This window comes from Neolamprologus multifasciatus, chromosome 15, assembly GCF_963576455.1.
Source record: "Neolamprologus multifasciatus chromosome 15, fNeoMul1.2, whole genome shotgun sequence".
Classification (NCBI taxonomy): domain Eukaryota; kingdom Metazoa; phylum Chordata; class Actinopteri; order Cichliformes; family Cichlidae; genus Neolamprologus; species Neolamprologus multifasciatus.
Window position 1 is genome coordinate 32,957,398 of NC_140453.1, and position 22,714 is coordinate 32,980,111.

The window sequence follows — 22,714 nt, forward strand, 5'->3', positions numbered from 1 at the left end:
TGTGTAATCTGCAGAAGATGCATGCAATATACCGCCACACCACTTTCTATTAACAAGGCCCCTAATTGCAAGATATACTGAGAAACACATGTTCTAAAAAGAGGAAGAGAAATGGGTGTCAGATGTCAGCAATGTGCAGGCATATGGTTCCTACAAGTAAGGTTACTCAAGCTGGAAACGACACCAGAAATATGGTTTACTATTATAAATTTATAAGACTGCACAACACTTCATAACACCTTTTCTTCATTATAGTCACCTGGAAAGCAAAAGAATTTGGGGCAGGTGACCCATCAGTTTCTCTTTGTTTATAACTGTGCCTGTAGGTTTTAAATTAAAATTACATCAGACCTTTAGTAAAATCTATAAAGTGCACAACTAGAACTGCAATAAAAATACATTGAGAAATAATTAGATATAAACTGGACACAAAAAAGAGTGACAAAGCCATAGAAAGCTCTATAATACAGTCCACTGAAGCAAAGGAGACCCAACAGAAAAGCTAAATAACCTCTGAGTTTCGTAACATGAACCACCAAATGAAAGATGACCAATTGTCTGTCTTTACTGAATACGATTCTTTAACAAAGTAAAGAGATGATGTGACCTAGTGACCAACCATTACTTCGCCTCGCAACCTTCCACACAGCTATTATGTGGGGCCTTCTGATCAAAAACTTACGCCAACATCTGCACATCCCTTTCGGTTCCAGTCTCCATACTTCACTGCCTACTCCCCTTTTGTTCCTTCATCACGCGCATGTCCTTCTTTTGCGCTCGTGGGAAATACGTGCTTTACTTTCCGATTTCTCACTGAATATCACTCCTTAACATAACTCACTGTCTGCTTTGAATATGTGTCCCAATCATGCAGAAATTTACACCCACTCAGAAACAATTACTACTTGACCGTATATATGTAAGATACCAGTATCACTCAGCAGATCCAATGGTTATTGTTAGAAAAAAGAAAATTATCTGTTTGTTATTTGTACCTTAATGGAATACATAATCATTACAAAGTTGTCACTTTATAAAAAAGCCAGATTTTTTTTATTTTATGAATTTTTTACTGATTCAACCAAGCATTAGAAATGCCTGCTTGTCACTCTGAGAAATGGATCAACTACTATATTAGCGTTTTCACAGCATCACACACTCTGTGTTAGAATAGTAATAATAGAAGTTACAGCAAGAAAATAATAGCAATGTAGTGGTGTTTGAGTTCTTGGCCTACAACCCAAGTCCCAATAAATCACATGCAGGTGATTGCATTTGCAGTGGACTTCAAAGCACAGCAGCAAATTGGAAGAGCACCAAATGGGCTAAGTAATAATATCTGACACTCCATTATTTCTACAGTAGTGTTACATCAAAAACATTATGTTTTTCCTGCTCAGTTTAATTTGTCTTGGTGCATGGCAGGTTCAGTCATGTAACTGTGGCATATAGACTGTATATACTGTGCCCCATATGAATAAGAGACGCAGTAATACTGCTGAGGATCATGTAGATCAGCTGCAAAGGAAATGCTATAAATCACAGTTTGAGAGGTGCACAGAACAGCAACAAGGAGCAATAACTCACAGCATATGTACTTTTCAAATGTGAATATCATTATTGTAAGTGTCATAAACTCTTACCCACATAATATTTATCTACTCAAGACCTAGATTGTAATATGATGCTCAATTGTCCTACGTCCTCTAACGACACATGGTTAGCGACAAAAGGACTAATTCGCTGATGGACATTTTCTAATACAGATCATAAATCATGAGGCTAACAATTAACAATAAGTAAATAAAGGTGAAAGATTCTTTCCTATTTTTAGGTCAGCAATCAAATTTGACACAATTTTGCATTTTTTGCCAATAAAACCAGTTTCCTTTAATTCACTTTTTTCTACTAAAGCAAACATTTAGATGTCACTGGATTAAAGAAAATCATAAGGAGCCTCTTCAAGTAAATCAACAAGGCATTGTTTACTTATTCTAAATATATCTGTACAGACTTATATTCCACCACTATCCTAATAATATGAGAATCTATTAGGATATAGATTATATAAAGAGTATACTCTATTCCAGGGGTCGGCAACCATGGGCACGCGTGCCACAGCTGGCACGCTAAGGGTTAACTGATGGCACGAGCCCGACACGCAGTGAATTAATCTGAGAGGGTGCATTAAAAAATAAATGGCCGGGCCAGCGGTACACATCGCAAATTAGCTCGCATACACACATTAGTTGTGCAGCTTCTTAATGACGGTATCTTAGCTAACATCCCCAACTACCAGATTCAACTTGTAATTGGCTAAAAATAACTTACCGGTGGGAGGGATGTTGCTAGCTGGCAGTTTTTTCAAGCAATGTTGAAATTTCCACATTCTGACACTTCAAATGCATCATGAGCTGTCCGCTCAGCGCAGCATCAGCACCACGGAAATACACGGATACATCCGTAGGCTTGAGGCAGAATTCACAGTGCGTTTTCAGGACTTTCAGGTGTATGGACCAATGTTTTTATTTTCTGATCAAACCAGAACGTTTTAATGAGCAGCTGGTTTTGTCTCGCATTAACTGACTGGACACAGAGGAATGCAGCTGATTGAACTGAAAAGCTCGAGTCTGTGGGGGTCAAAGTTTGCAGCTGGAATCCATAGCTGTGCGTGTTCGTGGAGCTTGCATTTTCACCTGCTGGACATCACTACCTGTAAAGTTTAACTGTCTTCAGAACATTGCAGAGGCCTTATTGACATTTGGCTCTACAGAACTGTGTGAGCAGATTTTCTCTCACATGAGTGTCTTCAGGTAAGCGTTTGAATGCTGGACACTCAGAGACCCTACCATAGAACCCAAGTCCGCCAGAGCTTATATTATATTTTTACATGCTGTAGTGCCATTTTTGGGAGCATTTCAAGCTGATATACATCAATACAACCATTATAGCCCAAATTTTAATAATATGTATGCATTAACTGCATAGTAATTACATAAATTGCAAAAAAGTGCAATAAACTACCAAAAAATTTAAAATCGTTTTTGTTTTTTTAACATATATTTCTAGTTAGAGAAATTTAAGAGGCTTATCCCTCAAAACTGTAAATACAAAAAAGTTGCACAAAATAGTTTCCAACCACTAGAAATTTATTTTGAGTGTCTTCATAGTTTTAGAAGCAGTTAGAAGCAGCATATGCATCAAAATAAACTATTTCCAGCAGTGCAATATGAATCCTAAGCATCCCAGAAACGACACGTTCATAAAGTCAAACATAACTTTTAAAAACACCAGTATAGGCTCATGAGGCCCTGATGGTAAAAACTACATTTCTGCAAAATGACATCACTTCCTCTTTCGGGCAGGTCATGGCAGACATGCGATAGTTCGCGCTGATGGACGTAGGAAGTGTTACGAACAGCTGATCGGATCAGCAAAGCGTGTTTCTGGAATATTATGTTTTTGTTGCTGCAAGTGCTTTTATGCAATTTTTGCAAAGCTATATGTGGAAGGAAACTGTGACTTAGGACAAGCTGATGGCATAAGATGTAAGTACAACTCCTCCGCTTTCATGTGCAAAAAAAATTATTGCGCTAGCTAACGTGGTTGCAGTGCTACCGGGATTTAAAAATAGTTACGCAAAATGGAGCGTGCCCACTCTGACCGGCTTTAAAGGGTTAACATGTGTATCTCTGTATCAACAAACATGCCATATTGGCCCAGTTTATTTTTCTTATTATTGTTGCGAGGAGACCATAAATAGCATTTGTATTTTCTGTTGTACAGTTCATTTGCTGTTGTGGAGTTCTTGTTAACTAACTATAGTTAGTTAACTATAGTTAACTAACTGTTAACTATTCGCTGATAGCTGCCAGCATCTGCGAACAAATATAATTCTATAAAGTTGTTCTATATAGTGTGTAACTGTTAATATAGAGCGTTATTAAAATTTATTGCTAATGCAATCATATGGCACATTGACTTCTGACGAAATTTTAGATGGCAATCATCATCAGAAAGGTTGCCGACCTCTGCTCTATTCTAAATGGACAAATCTGCCTAATTCAGACATTTCCAATACACAAAATAACCCCAGTTGATACATTTTGGTTGGGGAAGGGGCCTTGACTGACAACTCAAAGGTACTGGCCTTTTCATGAGTCCCTGGGTGGGTCACTGGAAGGTGCCCCATCCGCGGACTCCACTGTCATGTTCACGTACTACATGAGAAATAACAGTGGAAAGCCCTTCTGTTATTAGGCTTTTGTCCCATGAAAGTTTGCCTATAATACAATGCTCAGTCCTGGCAACAGGATAATCTGGACTACAGATCAATAAATAATTTTGTAATGGTATCATCAGTTCTACAGTTTTATGTCTTGGACATTCAGCTGAAGCGAAGAGTTTCCACTGATCACCACCTGGTGGTGAGTTGGATCAGGTGGCGGGGAACGATGCTGTACAGGCCTGGTGTATAGTGCAGGTGCACTGGGGAGCATCTTGCAGAGGACCTAGTCTGGAAGTTGCCTGGAGGATCTTAAGAATCGTATGGCTCCAGCAAATGAGGTAAAGTCTAAAAGTCTAGAGATGAGGGGGGGTGGCTCACCCATGAGGTCAATGAGATAGTTAAAAAACTCTGGTGGCTGAGTCATTGGGGTGGATGAGATTTGACCTGGGTCCCTTAAGGCTCTGGATTTTGTGGGGCTGACACAAATTTACAAGAGAGACCTGTTTCAGAAAGCATAATAAAAAATGATAGTTGATTTTTGAATATAAAAAACCTATAATCTGTCTGAACTGTCTGAAATGCTTTACTTTATATCTAATAAATATAGAATATATGAAAGTTTACTTTTTAGAATTAAATTGTTACAAATTGAAACTTTTTTATTTGGGCATAAGTAGAAATCGATGACATGTGGAGTTTTGGTGATTTTGTTGTCTTAAGCCTCCAAATAGAAGAAAGCACGTTTAAAAGAAGGCTGTCTTGTAGAGATTGTAGAAGTTCTTCTAAAGATTGTCAAGTTATCAGTTTTGCTTCTAACTTGTAGAGTCCATGCCATGTCAAATACATAATTACATTATATTCACAAATATATTCCCATATAAGTACATTCACAGGTCTTAAACTGTTGGCTTCAATACTGTTTACTTTTTAGTAAACAGTAAAAGAAAGTGAGCAAAAAGAATAAAAATGACAGAGTGAAACCTGAGATTGACCTCTACCGCTTTCTTACCCTTCTTTGAAACTGGTATCGCCGATCTTTTCAACAATAAAAGGAGTTTCAACCCTGCTGAGTGCAGCATGGGTCAGGCAGCTAGATTGAATCCAGGGTGTCTGGTTAGTGTTAGAGTTTAACAGAATACTTTAGATGTCTGATTTCACTCAATAGGGCCAGCCGCTACTCTCAGATTGAGAACGCTTTGCGGTAATGCCTTGCAGATATGCTAGTGGGGGAATATACTTACACTGCTGCAATCAAAACTACAGATCATCTGGCATGGGATTGCACAAGATGCAACACCAAACCTTCAGACCTATAATCCAGGTCCAAGTATAGTGATGTCCAAGTTTCAATATATGCACTGAGGTCATTGTATTCTTCTTCAAAATAATGTGATATGAATCAAAGGCATGAGGTACACTTCCAGGGTGTCGCACTAGTATAGAGATGGCATTATTTTTCTTGTAGTAGACAATATGATGATATGCGAGACTCTTAAAACTTAAAGTGTCTTTGCAAATGTAAAATCTGAAATTTTTCATCAATTACTCATCAATGAATTCATGTGGCTTTCAGACCCAATGCAATATGTAATCAGTTCAACTGGACACTGATCAGGGGTGTTGGTAATAATGGTTTAAGAGTGCAGCGTTGTTCCCAATGCCCCTTAAAAAACATGGAAAAGCCTTTTAATTTGAACTGCATGCATAGATTCCATACCATAATGAAGACGAAACTGATTGGATGGCTGTTGCACCCCACGGATTTAGTTTTGTTTTTAATTTATAATCTGTGCACAGAAGATAAACCTTTAGAGTCTCGTATTCAAAAACACCCCATCTTCACATCTTTTGGCTGCCTATTTTGCCACCCTTCCCCCTCTAAACAAGTCACTCTCACTGCTTCCTTAGAAAAAATCTTTCAAAAAGCTTCTTCTATTCTTGCGCTGAAGTGTTCAGTGAAAATTAAAGTCCTTCACTTGAAAACTTCTATTGCTGAGCAAAAAATTTCGACGACCAAGGCTACAGGTGCTGCCGTCTTAAAAAGATGAAGTACAAAGACACACGACCAAGAAAATATTTCTGCTATTCTAAAGAAATGAAAATTTCATTCAAATAACAAAAATAATAATACTTTTTTTAAAGAAATCACAGAATAGCTGACCTTCCTTGTTCTTTTTAAGTGATGGTGGGTTGGTTGTGCTTTTTGAGAAGTAAGGCCAGCAGAATAATCAAATTAGCAAGCAATATTGTGACCTGCTATTATGTTTAGCTCCAAAGACTGCATGCTATTGCACATCTTTTGAGCAAAACTAGAAAAGATTGTGTGGAAAACTGAATCAGAGAAGGCTTTGCTTTTTTACAACTGCCAAACAAAAGGGCAACTGTATTACATTTTAAAGTGATCCAAGAAAAGACAAAGATTACTATTTAACCCTTTAAGACCTACCATAGAACCCAAGTCCGCCAGAGCTTATATTATATTTTTACATGCTGTAGTGCCATTTTTGGGAGCATTTCAAGTTGCTATACATCAATATAACCATTACAGCCTAAATTTTAATAATATGTATGCATTAAGTGCTTAGTAATTACATAAATTGCAAAAAAGTGCAATAAACTACCAAAAAATTGAAAATCGTTTTTGTTTTTTTCTTAACATATATTTCTAATTAGAGAAATTTAAGAGGCTTATCCCTCAAAACTGTAAATACGAAAAAGTTGCACAAAATAGTTTCCCACCACAGGAAATTTATTTTAAGTGTCTTCATAGTTTTATTTTTGAAATACACCAATTTTTATATACTGCAGGAAAAACGAAAATAAATATTATAATGCAAATTTGCAAAAAAGCAGCATATGCATCAAAATAAACTATTTCCAGCAGTGTAATATGAGTCCTAAGCATCCCAGAAACGATACAGAAAGTCATAAAGTCAAACATAACTTTTAAAAACACCAGTATAGGCTCATGAGGCCTTGATGGTAAAAAACTACATTTCTGCGAAATGACGTCACTTCCGGTTTCGGGCAGGTCATGGTGGACATGCGATAGTTCGTGCTGATGGACGTAGGAAGTGTTATGAACAGCTGATCGGATCGGCAAAGCGTGTTTCTGGAATATTATGTTTTTGTTGCTGCAAGTGCTTTTCAGTTTTTGCAAAGCTATATGTGGAAGGAAACTGTGACCGAGGACAAGCTGATGGCATAAGATGTAAGTACAACTCCTCCGGTTTCATATGCAAAAAACAATTATTGCGCTAGCTCATGTGGTTGCAGTGCTACCGGGATTTAAAAATAGTTACGCAAAACGGAGCATGCCCGCTCTGACCGGTTTTAAAGGGTTAAAGCAATACAACACAGTAACTGCTTTACATTTCTCTAGGTGGAATCATTATGCTGGAAATGTGGCCATTTTACTGTTTAAATTGAGACAAAGGTCTTTTTTAAATGAATTTTTTAGTTAATCAGAAGAAACAATAGAAAGTTTCCTTCATGACTGCCAACTACACATGCACCATGATTGGTCTTCAGTGTTTATCACTGGACAGAAATCAATCACTGCTGCACGGTGATTTTTGGACATTACAACTTCTCTCATTTTTTACTTTTCCAGGATTGTGAACTACAGTTACAGTTGCATGACACTGGAGTCAGAGCTCACCTTGGCTGTTCTCTTCCTGCATTGCCGGGCCTAGCGTGGTGCTGCAAGCATAGCCTTCCTCTTCCTGGCTTGGAGTCGTTCCAAGTGGGAAACTGACAGGACGAGAGTTGGTAACTGAACTGGACGGTCGGGAACTGGCACAGTTCTATAAAATATAAGAAAGTAGTATCATCAGCAGCTTATTAATTGCCCATTAGTGATACAAATTAGTTATATATACAATTATCATCATTCTTATGTTGCTGCCTTCTGTATCTATTCCACTTGGCACTCTTGTGCATTTAAAATGTTAAAGAAAAGTACTTTAACAGTACTTTCAAAAAAAACTGGAAAATAAATACATAAACATATATTAGGAAATGTGTACTAAACTCAGATGGACGAGTGGTAGATACTTCATGTTAAATTATGCCTTTTTTCCCTTGATTACCCCTAATCATGATTTCAAAAAATCATATAGGCTATTGTTACGCACTGTGTTATTCTTCCCACAGTGTGGCCAGCAAGCTAGAGCAGCTGATGTAGAAAAGTAAGTGAAAGAGCTCTTTGTTTTACACCATGCACATGCATCTTCCATCCAGACCAAAATAAACTGCAATCACACAAAACCCACTTATTTGCACGGCTCTCAAACGGAGTTGTGGGGTCAAGGAGGCCAACGACAAGGTTCCAGGGTTTCCTAAGTCTTGTACTGTACTATATCAGACTGGAATGTCTTTTATACTCTGCTCTTCTGTCTTACTGCAAATAGAAAAAGGCAAATGCATGCACTGCGACATGTCATTGTCACTTTAACCAGCAACATAAATAAATGGCCTTTTTTATTAAAAGTATTTTGAGCAACACATATTTTTGTGCTACCAGATAAAGACAAGAAAGGAAACACCAACACCAAATTCTAGTCCCATTCATTTTTTTTTTCTTTTAAATTGTAACTTCTACATGTAGCTTCCTATGTCTTGTCAAAACTTGAATTAAGATCAAAAAAACTAATCCACTTCCAATTTATATCTATATTTCAGTGATGTCAGGGGCACGGAGCACTAAGGGGGGGTTGTTTTTTATTTGGGTCCTACAACTGACAGCTTTATTTCACAAAGCAATCTGGCTGTGAGTGTACAAGAAGGTCAGGGTGGGTCAAGAGGTACGAGGTATCAAACAGACAGGCGACACTGTTCAAAGTGGCTGTGTGTATGTGTGTGTGTGTATAAAACTGTGCTCCCTGGGGTCAAACAAGAAAACAACGCTGTTTGAGATATACATATACATATACAATAGATGATACATTAAGCTATAAATTATTTAAGAAATAGAGAATCCAGCAAAGCCCTCACATAGGCTCTAAGAGATACATCTGGCCCTTTATCTCCTGCTCTCCTGTTTGCTGAAGCCTCAACAGACATGGTCTTACTAGAAAATTGACTGTGACGAAACCACTATTAAGAAGTATTACACAAGATAAAGCTGGCTGATGAATCCAAATTTAAAATTGTGGGTTCAAATAGTTCAATAGATAAACAGGGAGGTATAAAACACGGTGGAGGCTCTGTCATGGTTTGAGGCTGAATTTCAACTGGTGGTGGTAGAGACTGTGCCACCATTCTTGGAATTCTAAACACAGAAAAGTACAGTCACATAATCTGGAAAGGTGTGATTGGCTACAGATTCATTGTTTAGCATAAGAAACACAATGCTAGTGCATTAAAAGTATAAGAAATGACAAGCTTGCTTATGAGAGTTCAGGCTGCGTTGAAGAGTAAAGATAGTGAAACCAAATATCCACTTTCAAACTCTGTTTTTGCCTTATATACTTTTTTTCCATTTATTTTTGCATATTTCAAGAAATGGTAAATGGCCTGTATTTATATAGCGCCTTTACTAGTCCCTAAGGACCCCAAAGCACTTTACATATCCAGTCATCCACCCATTCACGCACACATTCACACACTGGTGATGGCAGCTACATTGTAGCCACAGCCACCCTGGGGCGCACTGACAGAGGCGAGGCTGCCGGACACTGGCGCCACCGGGCCCTCTGACCACCACCAGTAGGCAACGGGTGAAGTGTCTTGCCCAAGGACACAACGACCAAGACTGTCCAAGCCGGGGCTCGAACCGGCAACCTTCCGATTACAAGGCGAACTCCCAACTCTTGAGCCACGATCGCCCCTCTATACAAATCTCTATACATATTTCCCCTTTTCCTCGCAAAATATAAAGAAATGATGGGTTGAACAAGGCTTTTGCAGAATACTGTGCATTTATACCCTTTGCACTGTTTAGAGACACTACATGACTGTACTAACATATATTCAGCCTAGAGATGAAGGCATATTCCAAAAGTCAGTACTGCGGTGGCTTTGACATAACTCGGCTTAGTACTGGCTACGTTTAATGTTTTTACGATAAAGGTATAAGAGGACAATGAAAGCTTAAAATGGTCTTTTTTTTATTTAAATAACCACTTTCAATTCCTAAAATGAATTTATTGTGAATCATCCTTTTCGGGGTAAATCTTCACTCATGAGTAATGCAACATATAAGTCCCTCTATCTCTGAAGAACCATTTGTCTTCAAATGACCCCATATGCAGTAACACGCTGAAGCCTCTTTATCCCTCACCCGGCAAGGCACAATACCCAATCCTATGTTTTACAACAAGGGGATATATAGGGGCATGTGCGGTCATCTAGAGCCAAATGTCTCCTATCTAACCAAAGGACAGGTAGATACAGTATTTCAAGCAGGATTTATGGCACAAGATAGCATTAGCTAAAAACTGTCAGGCAGCGGTGATGGCTAAAAAACGCATTCTGATAGCGGAACCCAGCAGGATTGGAAAATTGCTGCCACAGAGGGGAGAGGAAGCAGTAAAAATGATGGTAGATGGGGGGGGGGGGGGGGGGGGGGGGGGGGGGGGGGGGGGGGGGGCTCACTGATAACATGAGCAACCAATATATCAGATTGCACCAGGAGGCAAGTCCCCCCCCAACCCCCCCAAACACACAACCCCATTGCATAGACATGCATACAGGGAGACATGCAGAAAACATTAATTAACCAACTTATTTATTGCATTCCTTTTTATTATAAGGTGGGTCACATATGTGGGTTAGAGTGCAGAGGAAGGCGCTGTGTGGTGTGCTCCAATGGGAGCAGAGGCTTTTCATGCACATGCACCTGTGTATGCGATTGCAAGATGAGGTTGGGGATAAGTTTAATGAGAGTTTGTCAAGGCGTTAAGGTTTGCAATGGTATGCGTGTCTGACATGTGCATGTTTGTGTGTGCTACAGACTTGGGACTACTTTTAATGTCCTTTGGTTAGGGTATAATCTCCCAAGACACACACACACCACAGACACACGTGCAGCATCCCACAATTTCAGCCAAACGGCGTCCACCAAGGTATAAATACTGGCCTGACACTTTAATGTCAGGGGACGGCTTGTCCTGGATTAGAAACTTGTAAGCCACCGTGGAGCTTGACATTGCTACGATGAAGGTGCTGCAATGGGGAGAGTGAGGAGGGCAGGGAAGGGGGGGTTATTATGGGTGTATGTTTGATGTATAAGGGCATCTAACACGGACTGTCGACTAGTGAGCCGATGTAGAGACTCTTTGTGGCATTGCTGTAGTAGGAATTTTTTTTCTTTCTTTTTTTCATGAGAAGCGAACGCTGTAAGGAAAATTGAGTCTGTCACACCAGTGTTTATCACACACACACACACACAACAGAATAAAGACGTGCACACACACTTGTTCACAGGAAAATGGAAGATTACATACTGAAAAATTAAGCGCTTTTCTCCTCTCCTTGATCCTGTTGACCGTGCTTCGAACCTGAAAGAAAGACACAAAGAATGGGAGCAAAAGAGATAACTGCAGCGCGCGCTGAATTAAGACAAAATATCTTCCACAGCAAAACACCTGCGAGTATGCAAAGTGTAAAAATGGAGAAGGGAGAATAAAATGTGGAATGGAAGGAACATATTTTGAGGGTTAGTTTGCAGACACTGACACGCAGTGGTTGGGATAGTGTATGTGTGTGCGAGAGGGTGCTCCAGCATGTCCCAGCGGCTAATGGGACTTGAAAGTGACACATAGAGCTGGCAAACTAAGGAGACGACTTCAAGCTATCATCTGTCAACACAGAGCGCCGGGACCAACAAATGGGAGCTATTGGAGGAGAAGGGACTGCCCTAGCAGAACAGATTACATTTTTACACTCAGATGAAACAGTGTACTGCACACCTTCATTTAACACATAAAATACCAGACAGAAGTTGATATATATATATATATATATATAGTACTAGAACTGCTTTGCTTCAATTACATTTTGCTAATTTCTCAGTACAGTGAAATAAATATTACAGGATACAAAAATTAATTCTTACATTTTTTCTATTCCTATACTTTATTAAACCAACTTTATTCTTTAATTTCTATTGGGGCGCTGTTTAGAGGTGGGAATCACCATACATCCCACGATACGATATTATCACAATACTTAACGCACGATACGATATTATTGCAATTTTTTAAAATATTTTGCGATATTCAGATTCTGTACATAAAGGTAAACTTTATCAATATTCATTTTATCTAATATCAAAGTCTCATACTCAGTCTTTCATTTCAGTCAGTTTTATTGTTGACAAACTGAACGGTTTGTATTACAGTCTAGTCCAACTTAACTGAATCAACCATCTGGTACAATTATAGCTATTCTGAACTATGCAGTTTATGAAAACTATGCAGCCCCTTCAGCAACTGAAGAATTTGAAAGTAAATTAAAACAAAATATAATTTTACATTAAATAAAAAAGTTTTAAACTTAATTAAAATAAAACATGTCTTAAATTAAAATAAGTAAACTGTCATGTTTATTGCTGCCAAAAAACAAGTTAAACACATTTGGACAGTGAAGGAATGTCAGGATTCTTGCTCAGAAAAAGGATCAACATGCTCTGAAGTCAGAGCACAAAAACCTTTTTTGTAACAAAATATCGATTTCTGCTGTCCCTGTATCGATACATTATTAGCAAACAAAAAATCACGGTACTACACAGTATCGATTTTTTCCCCCAGCCCTAGCGCTGTTATTATTTTGTTATTAAAATTTCTTTAACAGTTTACTAACAAAATACTAATAAATAAGTAAATAAAAATAGGTTAAAAAATTGCCGGTAGTTCAGTTATTCCTATCTTCTTCAAAATCCTCTGGTACTTGTGAGCGTGAGCGTGTGGATGTTTGCGTATGCGTGCGCGCTCTTGTGTTTGTGCCCTCTGTCAGCACTAACTGTAAATTTGTATCGGCTGGGCACTTATCACTACAGCCCGTCCCAGCCCGGCCCACAACGTTAGTGAATATGCATTATGGCTTATGGCTTCATTAAGTCACGCCGTGTTATAAATTATGACACCACAGTGAACGCATACACACGGTCTCAGAGACAGCATGTGTATGCAGAAGATGTTTTGCATACGTACCACTGCTGAAGGGCGACATAATGAAGAGAGCCTAAGCCTCGTGACAAGGCAAAATCAACAACGCCAGCATTGCGTTTCGAAAACCCTTCTATTATTTCTGACAAGATACTAAGGAGGTCGTCAACACAGTGCAGATGTTGGACAGACACTATCTTAACATTATTTTAATGGGGGAAATGAGACGCGAGGGTTTCACTGATCTCAAAAGCAGCCAGTGAGCTGAGGCAATTACATGACACAACTTAATTAATCATTTGACAATGAGGGGAAGGGCATTGTTTTAGATGATCGTTATGCGTTTAAGGGGTTTGCGCACACTCAAGGTTTCGCAATGATGCAAAGGATGCAAAGCATGGTTTCCCATGTAAATGGATGTTAAGCGATTACCATATTAAAGCAGTCTGCCCGACAACACCTGCCGACATCCTTGGAGCTGATGGAAATAAAAGGTCATCAAAGCGTGGGATTACAAGGTGACCACCAAGGAAAAGCTAATTGCAATGAATAATGGAAAGCTACTGTCAGGTAATTAGCAATTAAAACGATACATTTTGAGGGTAATAGCAGCAGATGTAGTCTCTCTTCCATACCATACACAATTGTAATTATTCAGCCTAGAAACCGGCTTCATAAATGGAGCATGCCCTGACTTTCAGGCACTAGTTAATTCACCACCTTAAGAATATCAAAGCGAAATCTCCTGACACAGAGGCGGTTAGACTCATCTGTTTTAAATGTTAACAACTAACAGCAACTTTGCAAAGTTTTTACACACAGTGTGCTCACTGTGTGTTTTGTGTACCTGCCATGTGCTATACCAGCTGTCGCTGAAAGTCCCTTCCAAGACAGCTTTTTAATGAATCAAAATGCCAGGATACCGTATATCCTGCCCACAGGATCCTTACAAAAAAATTAATAAAATAATAAAATTTTTACCAAGCAAATATTTTCTTTTAAGGGGTCACGAAGGCTGAAACCGAAAGCCGACGTTGCCAAGTGTCACAATCTGGAGGAAAAAGTAGAAACAAAAGAAAAGCGAGAGGTGATGGCGGGGTCAGTGGGAGCAGATGAAATAATTACTCGCTTTTCTGTTTTGTTTTGTTTCCCCCAAATTTTACCACAACAGTGAGGTCCTCTTGAAAATCAAACCTGAAAAGGAGCTGCTCACAAACCACGAGGACCTCAGGGTCAAGGACAACGTGAGTGTAGGAAAACAAATTCCCGAGCACTGAAAAGCCACTTAAGCAAGAATGCTATATTGATGTATTTTACAGCGCGAAAGGTCATCCCTCCCTGGATCTGCATTGTCAGTACGTCGCCTATGACTCAGGGACGCTGCTCTCGACGCTCTCGAGAAGAAAGGAGGGAGAAAACAAAATGGAAAAGGACAGAAAACTCGAGATGTTTTCTTTGATGGTCAGCAGCCAGGTGATATTGACAGAAAGCTGAAATAAATGAGACTAAAGAAAGAGAAATAGAAAAGAGCAGTGGAGGAGGATGGACTAATGACCAATGACCTTGTGTATTCAGTCAAAGAAAAGCCTAACAAAAAGACAGCGTATATGTGTATTCACCATAAATGAATAGCAAGCCGCAGAAACGGAGTCTTAGATTTTGCTTCATATGCTGCATTTACATTCAGTCTTTTCTATTTGCTTGTTGCTTTCTTTATTTTTGCACATTTTTCAGACTTTTGAATTTTAAATTTTCACATGCAACTTTGGAAGGTGGGCCTAAGTTTAAACGCAGCATCACCTATGCAGACTTTACAAAGAGCCACAGTTGACCAAGAGTGATTTTTGTCACATGCGACTCATCCATTAAATCACAACTCTCCGTCTAGACGCTCAACCATTCTCCACCCCCGCACAGCTATGGTTTGGTAAATGGTAATAAGGCAGTAAGATTGCATTTTATCACCCTTCATTCTATATTGTTTGTTGCATATTGTCCCCCCCCCCCCACCACCACCACTACCTTTTTTTTTTTTCGGTTCAATTACGGGTACTGCTTGGAGCCCTGCAAAGCCCTGGCCAGCAGCTTTGTCAGGATGCTAAATGGAGGGCTGTGAGTTTAAAAACTTAAAGAGGCAGTGAAATATTAGCCAATGTGGGTGAGGAATGAGTGGCTGAGAACTGCAGCGTGTCAGTGTTAAATGGTTGGACTCAGATGCATATAAGTTAGTCCAAGCATGAAGGGCAGTGGGACGCTCGCATGGAAACGATGTCCCCTCCCCTCCTTCTCATCCCTCTACCCATCCACACACACACACACACACACACACACTCTGGCGCACCCCACCCACGCTGATTTTAAGCAAGGAGCCCATCAGAAACTTGTCATTTCTCTCATTCACTCCAACAGCCTTGAGACACAATGCAGACTTACCTCTGTGTTGTACACCCCATATATCAGAAAGATGAACAGGCCCTGTAAACACAGACAAAGAAAGAGAGAAAGGGAGAAAGAAAGAAGAGGAGGACAAAGTTGTTACACCTGTTTTCTCTCTTATATTTCTAATAAAAATAAAAGAAGAAGAAGAAGAAAAAAGATCAAAACTAATGAGCGGAGTGACACATGCAGGTAAGGCTGATTTGAAGTCTATTCTAGTCGCGCAGAGCTGAATTAGACTTTAGTCGGAAGTAATGAGGAAAGAAGTAGGACAACTTCTCCGAAGTGGGCCACCTCTGTATAAAGCACGGCTTGCATTTGTTTCGTCTGCAAGACTCCTTCCTCGTTGCAGGCTGCGCTAAGCCATCAAAGGCTTCAACCCAAGGTTCCACACAGTTTTATTGAAATAGAAAATCTCAAGTGCCTATATTCATACTGTGTTCTCTGACATAAAAAAAAACACAATTATACGATTGAGTACTAACAAATACACACAGAGCACACGCATTATGTAAAGAAACAGAAAATCGGTGCTCATAAATCGACGCAAATAGCAAGAAACGAGGCAATAAAGACAGCATTAACAGTGGCGTCTATTAAAACACACTCACGTGTACACAGCCCCACACTCAGACACACAGAAAGAGAGCAACCCGGGCCAGACGAGACCATCAAGGAAAAACCATTGGAGGAAAGCGGAGAAAGAAAGAGACAGAGGGAGCATAATGAAAAAAATGGCACATAAAAGAAGATATTTCATGTTCACAACACTCCACGGCTAGTACCCAGGGCCCAAGAATGCCATGCCCTTGGATGCATAAAGGCTGCACTTTTGGTCACAGAAAAACAGCTATTTTTCATTCCGTTTCATTGTGGCATCCACTGAATGTACAAGCTGTGCATTCGCCTTCGAGCCATAATGTAATCCTGATGCCTCAATGAAAACAGTGAGAACAACATTCTCAGAACACTGATTGAACCGTGCCACAAAAGATGTACCGAGAAAAATGAAAAGGCAGTTAAAATCCTATAAATTTCAAGGCTGATAGATATGGTAGATTCTTTGATAAGAAAACCGCTAGCACAAAAAAAACAAAAAAAAAACTTTTAAAAGTACATCTCTCTGCTTTCACCGCAGCCAAGTACGTCTCTGTTGCTTCATCTTTAAACCTGGGTAAGGACACATCCCGAAGACGGGCAGGCACAACCTGCCCAATGCATCAATCAAGCTGAGTTTGGAGCATCCAATTTTTGCCCGAGGAAGATCTCGATGCATCACCATTGACAACATGATTTGGGGGCCCATTCGGAGTGACAGGGCGACAGTGGCTGACGATGATGACCTCTAGGCCAAGCTACTACAAATTCACCTGGCCGCATTGTCCTCCGGGGACTGAATTGCCCCGTCTGTCGTGCAGGCTGGTGACACCTTGCGTACAACTGACAATTTCTCTTGTCTCTGCCATTCTGAAGACACAACAAGGAATCGCACACCAAGATCCGTCTGCTACATATGCATGTGAAGTGGCCAAAAAATAGATACAAATAAAAACAAAAATATTTCCATAGCACAGTGTGACCATGAGAGCATAGGTGAGGTTGGTGACCTAATAACAGTGGGTGAGCTGAGGTTTCTGGTTTTCAAAGTGCATCCCATAGCTTATACTTTAACTACCCGATACACAGGAGTAATTGGAGCATTCAGTTTCAAATGTTCAATGAAAGAATGTTACAAAAAGAACACAAAACCTTGTCTTCACGTTAAATAAATAAATGAATCAACGAATGAAGGATGAGACTGTGTTGTTTTCCAAGTGTGACGGCAAGATCATCTTTTCATCTGTTATCATCTCTGCTCCAATTTACGAGCATTAGATGACACTCGAGCTCAAAGAGACTGTGGACTGCAAAGGTGAAAGGCTACTCTAGATAAATGCCGAGCCTGGACGTTTTTCAGCAGGTTTTTTTAGCAGTCAATTGAATCTATACACTTACTGGTCACATTGTTAGGTACTAAAGGGACCCAAAAGTGTGCCAAGAAAATATCCCACACACCATTTCGACACTACCACCGGTGTGAACTGTTGATACGAGGCAGGATGGATCCACACTTTCAGCGTTGTATATGCCAAATTTTGACCCTAAAATCTGAATGTTGCAGGAGAAATGACCATTCATCAGACCAGTCTTCCTGTCTTCTAGTCTTTTGTTTAGCCTGTGTGAACTGTATCAATTCCTGTTTTCAGGCCGACATGAGTGGAAGCTGCTTTAGCCCCTCTGTTTCAGGGATGGGGTGCTCAGAGATGCTGTTCTGCATACCTTGGTTGTAATAAATGGTTATTTATAGGGCTGGGTATTGTCACTGATTTCTAGAATCGATTCAATTCTGATTCACAAGGTCCCGAATCGATTCGATCCACAATTTGATTTAATTCGAATCGATTCGTTTCGATTTAAATCTGGGAAATTTTGACAGTCAGAAATATTATAATTCAGATCAGTACATTTACATATTTTTGTATCAATAAAAAGGAAGCTGACACATGCAAGACTTTATCAAAGGTGTAAGCGTCACAGCAGATGCCTTTGTGTCAAAGTAGCTGAAGATAAAACACAGAAAAACATGAAGGTGATTTTCCTGGCCTGGGATTTTATAAAAATATTCTGCAGTACATCAAAAACGAAAGAAAACCATTAATCAACACATGAACATTACCTCTGAAGTTACAGCGGTTTTATTAGGGACACGCTAAGCGTTTTGCATTTTGAATAATTTTAAAAAGTTTACATTTTTTCAGTATTGAACAGCAGAAATGAGGTTTTCTTTTCGGAAGAATGTAAAAGGGAAAAAAAACAGCGGCCAACAGCACTGTAAACAAAGGCAGACTTGTGCGTAACAAGCACGCGAATAATGAAGAAAACAGATTTTTAGACAGGAAACTGTTCTTGAAGAGAGAGAGAGAGAGAGAGAGAGAGAGAGAGAGAGAGAGAGAGAGAGCTGTGCATCGTGGTCGAAGCAAAACAGTAAAAGTCAGCAGGAATTCATGACGATGTTTATGTGAAGCGTAGTTTAGATCTTCTTTTGCTGCTGGTTCGGTCAATATTGTTTGGAGAGAGATAAAACTGCCAGCTTTAGAATCAGCGCATAAAGGGCGTGAACACAAAGCGCGGACCCGCCGACAGATCAGAATCAGCGAGCTGTCGGCTTTCAGCCCCGATTGTGAGAAAAGCGACATCTCACTGATTCTGATCCGCGGGTTGCGCTGTGTGTTTAAGTCTATGTGCAGAATCCGTGTTCCTGCTCTCATTTACTGTCTTAGCTGTTTGGTGGTTGTTGAAATTTTGTGAGGTTTCACCAGAGATTCTGGCATTTCGGGCAAAATAAATTTATATTAAAAAATCGATTCAGGATTTTAATGAATCGATTTTACATTATCCAAGCCAGAATCGATTTTAATCGATAAATCCATTATAAAAACCCACCCCTAGTTATTTATATATAGTTATCGTTTCCTTTCTATCAGCTCAAAGATATAGTTCTTTGAGGAAAATGCTCATTTTGAACTTCAGCAGGGCATCGTGAGCATGTCTGCATGCCTAAATGCACAAAGTTTGTGGTAAGAAGCAGTTTAACCTTAGATGTGCGTGATGAAGTGGACGGTGAGGGTATATTATTTAATGTCGGCAAGTAAAAGGCTTTTGAAAAGTAAAGAGATATGTTTTTTTGTCATTTTTTAAAAATGATATGGACTGACTCTAAATGGACATCACTCGCGATTTGGTACTATAGATTGTTACTATATCGGCTGTATTTGGGGTGTCTGTCCTTCTGCTGATAAATATATAATAATTAGATCTCTATAAGGTAAAACGTTAAAATCTCAACCTGTGATGTCCATTGAGAATTATTTAAAAGCACAAGCAAAGTGTTTATCATGTATGTAAACCCAGCGTGGCTCCATACTGTTTGCACACACAGACACATGCACACAAGTTAGCAAGCACACACACACACTAACAGACAGTGGGTGGTTAATTTGCAACACATACTCTATTGTATTGCATTAGAATTGCAATTCCCAACTTATTGTTGCAATTTGATTATCATGTTTTTGATCATTCCTCTTATTTGTAATTAATCTTTTGTTGTGCAGTGAACAAAGTGGGGAGAACATAGTGTGCACATTAGGAAAAAATGATCTATTAAAATCTAATTGAGTTAAAAATAAGTGGCAGCGCAACAATAATGACGGATTGTTTAAAATGTTAATTCATTAATATTATCCCTAAAAACAAACAGACGGGAAAATGGGGCGCATTATTTAAATGCAAGCGTGCCTTTCTAAACTCTGCCGCGTTTCTTTTGAACTCTGCAGAAAACGCTACAAATTTATGCAAAGAACGAACACAGTTGCTTTCAAAGTATTGCCATACTGTACATCAAACAGGGGAGCATAAATTAATTAGCATCTCACTAATTATGGAACAATTGTATGTTTAAAAAGTTACTGTGTTTGACCAAAAACACCACTGCTCTGCCGCAGTGCCGGGCAGGAAAGTGCGTTTGTTTAAACGTGCACGCGCGATCCTACTTATCAGAGATACTGAGAGTTTTGTCTGGGAAACAGAAAGAACAAATGAAAGTCAGACATCGATTTACTTTCAAGAACTCTGAGTCAAGCCATTTAAAGCGGCTAGCCCTGATATTGTTTACTACTGGCTGTTTGTGATGTCGACAACCTCCTTTGGAAATTTACCTCTGTTGTCCTTGCAACTCACTCTTCGTAAAAGCATCAGCTGAGTGCATTAAATATTTAAGGTGAGCCATTAACCGCTGGTTATACTTGTAATAAAAGCTTTATTCCTGTGTTTAAGTGTCTGCTTTGTAAGAGAATATATTAAATGGAGCTTAACTCCCTCAAATGTCAAAAAAAAACTACAGATCTTTGGCAAATACAGACGTCGTTTTTGCCTATCTGCATGAATTAAGACTGGAAACTCCTGCGTTATTAGATAATAAAGCAGTTTGACTTTCAGATAACAGATTCAGGTGCCAGAGAACAGATCTGACTCTAGGTTTTTTCACGTTTCACAGTCATTTGATTTTATGACAAGACAAAATGAATGAGCTGGTAGCAACTGATCGTTTAGCTCAATAATATTTTCTACAGAATACAAGGTTGCTGATGGACAGTGTACAGTGCGGTACGACAATAGTTCAGCAAGATAACACAAGACAATTATTTAAAACATAACTTACACACTGGCTGACCACTAAAGGCTGCTACAACTTGTGCACACAACTTATATTGTTTTAACTTGATTGTGTTTAATTGATCAACATGATCAATTAAACACAATTTTCAGGTATTTTCAGTCTTTAACACTGAGAATTCATCCCTGTATCCCTGTTCAGCAGTGACACAAAAAAAGCCACTTTCTCTTATATAAAAAAAAGAAAATTATTACACTATTTGTTTATGGCATATGCAATGTTGAACCCTTGAACCTCTCAAAGAATTCCCAGAGAATAATCCCTCTACATTTCTCCCCTCACTTACTATCAACGCCCCTATTTCCCACTTCCATCAACCTCCCCACTTGTGTAGAGAAAGGAAGCAGAGAGCTGGCAGGTAAAAATCTCAAAAAGCAGTAGTTTTATGGCACCGTCCTTGGGAAACAAATTTTCAATGTACAGATATGAAAACTATGATTAAGGTGGAAGGGCTGTGTCTTGGCAAGGGGAGAGGGAGTGGCAGGGCAGCTTTTTCTTTCTCGCTGGAATGTATTGTCTCAGTCAGCCCAACGCTCCCTGTAGTATGAGAAGGAGCTTAAACGTTAACATGAGATATAATGACAGGGAAGTCTGCTGTTCTGTCTGCTTGTTAGATTGAAAAAAGAACCAGTATGGCTGCATCCTCATTATTATTTTTACTTAGTGGTACAAATGACTTGCAGTAAAACAGATCTATATACAATAGATGTGTACATTTTCAGCCAACTCCTTTTTAAAAATATTTTTATAACCGTGGTCTTGAGCAACAGTTTCTATGATTTCTATAGCAGTTTTTCTTTGGACATTGGCTGCTTTTTCACTTATTTTCAATCCAGTCATTGTACCTGATAACTTCCAGCTGTAGTTTTTCTTTTTAGTTAAGCCACTTAACACTGACCTATGAATCAATAAAGCAAAGGGCACCGAACTCAAAGGATGAACCAATGTTCTGTCTAGACATAAAGACAATTTAGGAAAGAACCAATTTAAAATTGTATCTTTAGGGATTTTGCTACTCTCAATATGTCGCAAAAACACATTTGCTCCCATTTCTTGTGTCGCATCTATAGAAAATGCCAAATGCGACATTTTGACAGGAAAGAAAGCTGTGCTTGTTACAATTGTATATCTGCCTTGCAAACTGTACAGTAGTTCCCATTTTCCTAGCAAATTATAAAAAATGAGAAGCTTAGTCTTATGCACACTACTGTATACAAAATTTAATATGTCAATTTATAAGACAAGTAACAGGGTTTTTTTTACTTTAAGCATTTGATTCTCCTTTGTGAATATTTCTGTATCTCTATTTTTGCAACAGAGATGCATAAAGAAAAAAAAACTTCTAGTTCAAAGTTTCGATCCCAGTATTAGAACCAAACATGTAGAATGTAGAAATTGCTTAATGTCAGAAGTGATTTATACTAACTCCGTCTATGCTGTCTAACTGAAAATCACAAATCAAAATAGATACAGTTTTCACAAATTACATATTTCAAACAGACCAACAGCCTTTTCTTAAGCAACTGAAGACCACCACCTCCACATCCCCTCAGTGAATTCCAGAGTCACTCTCTGCCAGAAACGAGAGCCTTTTGAACAAGCTGGGCCCGACGTCAAATATCCTCGCCTAAATTCAAACACACAGAGACACTTTTCACAAATAGA

The 22,714-nt window shown here is 39.1% G+C and overlaps 2 protein-coding genes across 2 annotated transcripts in view; one reads left to right on the forward strand and one right to left on the reverse strand.

Annotated features, from left to right (window-relative positions):
• camsap2a (calmodulin regulated spectrin-associated protein family, member 2a) overlaps positions 1–22,714 on the forward strand; it is a 345,786-nt gene that overhangs the window by 214,735 nt on the left and 108,337 nt on the right. The gene's annotated exons all lie outside the window — the stretch shown is intronic.
• LOC146502480 (adhesion G protein-coupled receptor D2) overlaps positions 1–22,714 on the reverse strand; it is a 91,139-nt gene that overhangs the window by 35,839 nt on the left and 32,586 nt on the right. Inside the window, exons 21-23 of the mRNA XM_085132490.1 lie at positions 15,772–15,813; positions 11,677–11,730; positions 7,890–8,034 (exon numbers count right to left, since the gene is read on the reverse strand). Of these exons, the coding sequence (XP_084988616.1) occupies positions 7,890–8,034; positions 11,677–11,730; positions 15,772–15,813 (241 nt within the window). The remainder of the gene's footprint in view (positions 1–7,889; positions 8,035–11,676; positions 11,731–15,771; positions 15,814–22,714) is intronic.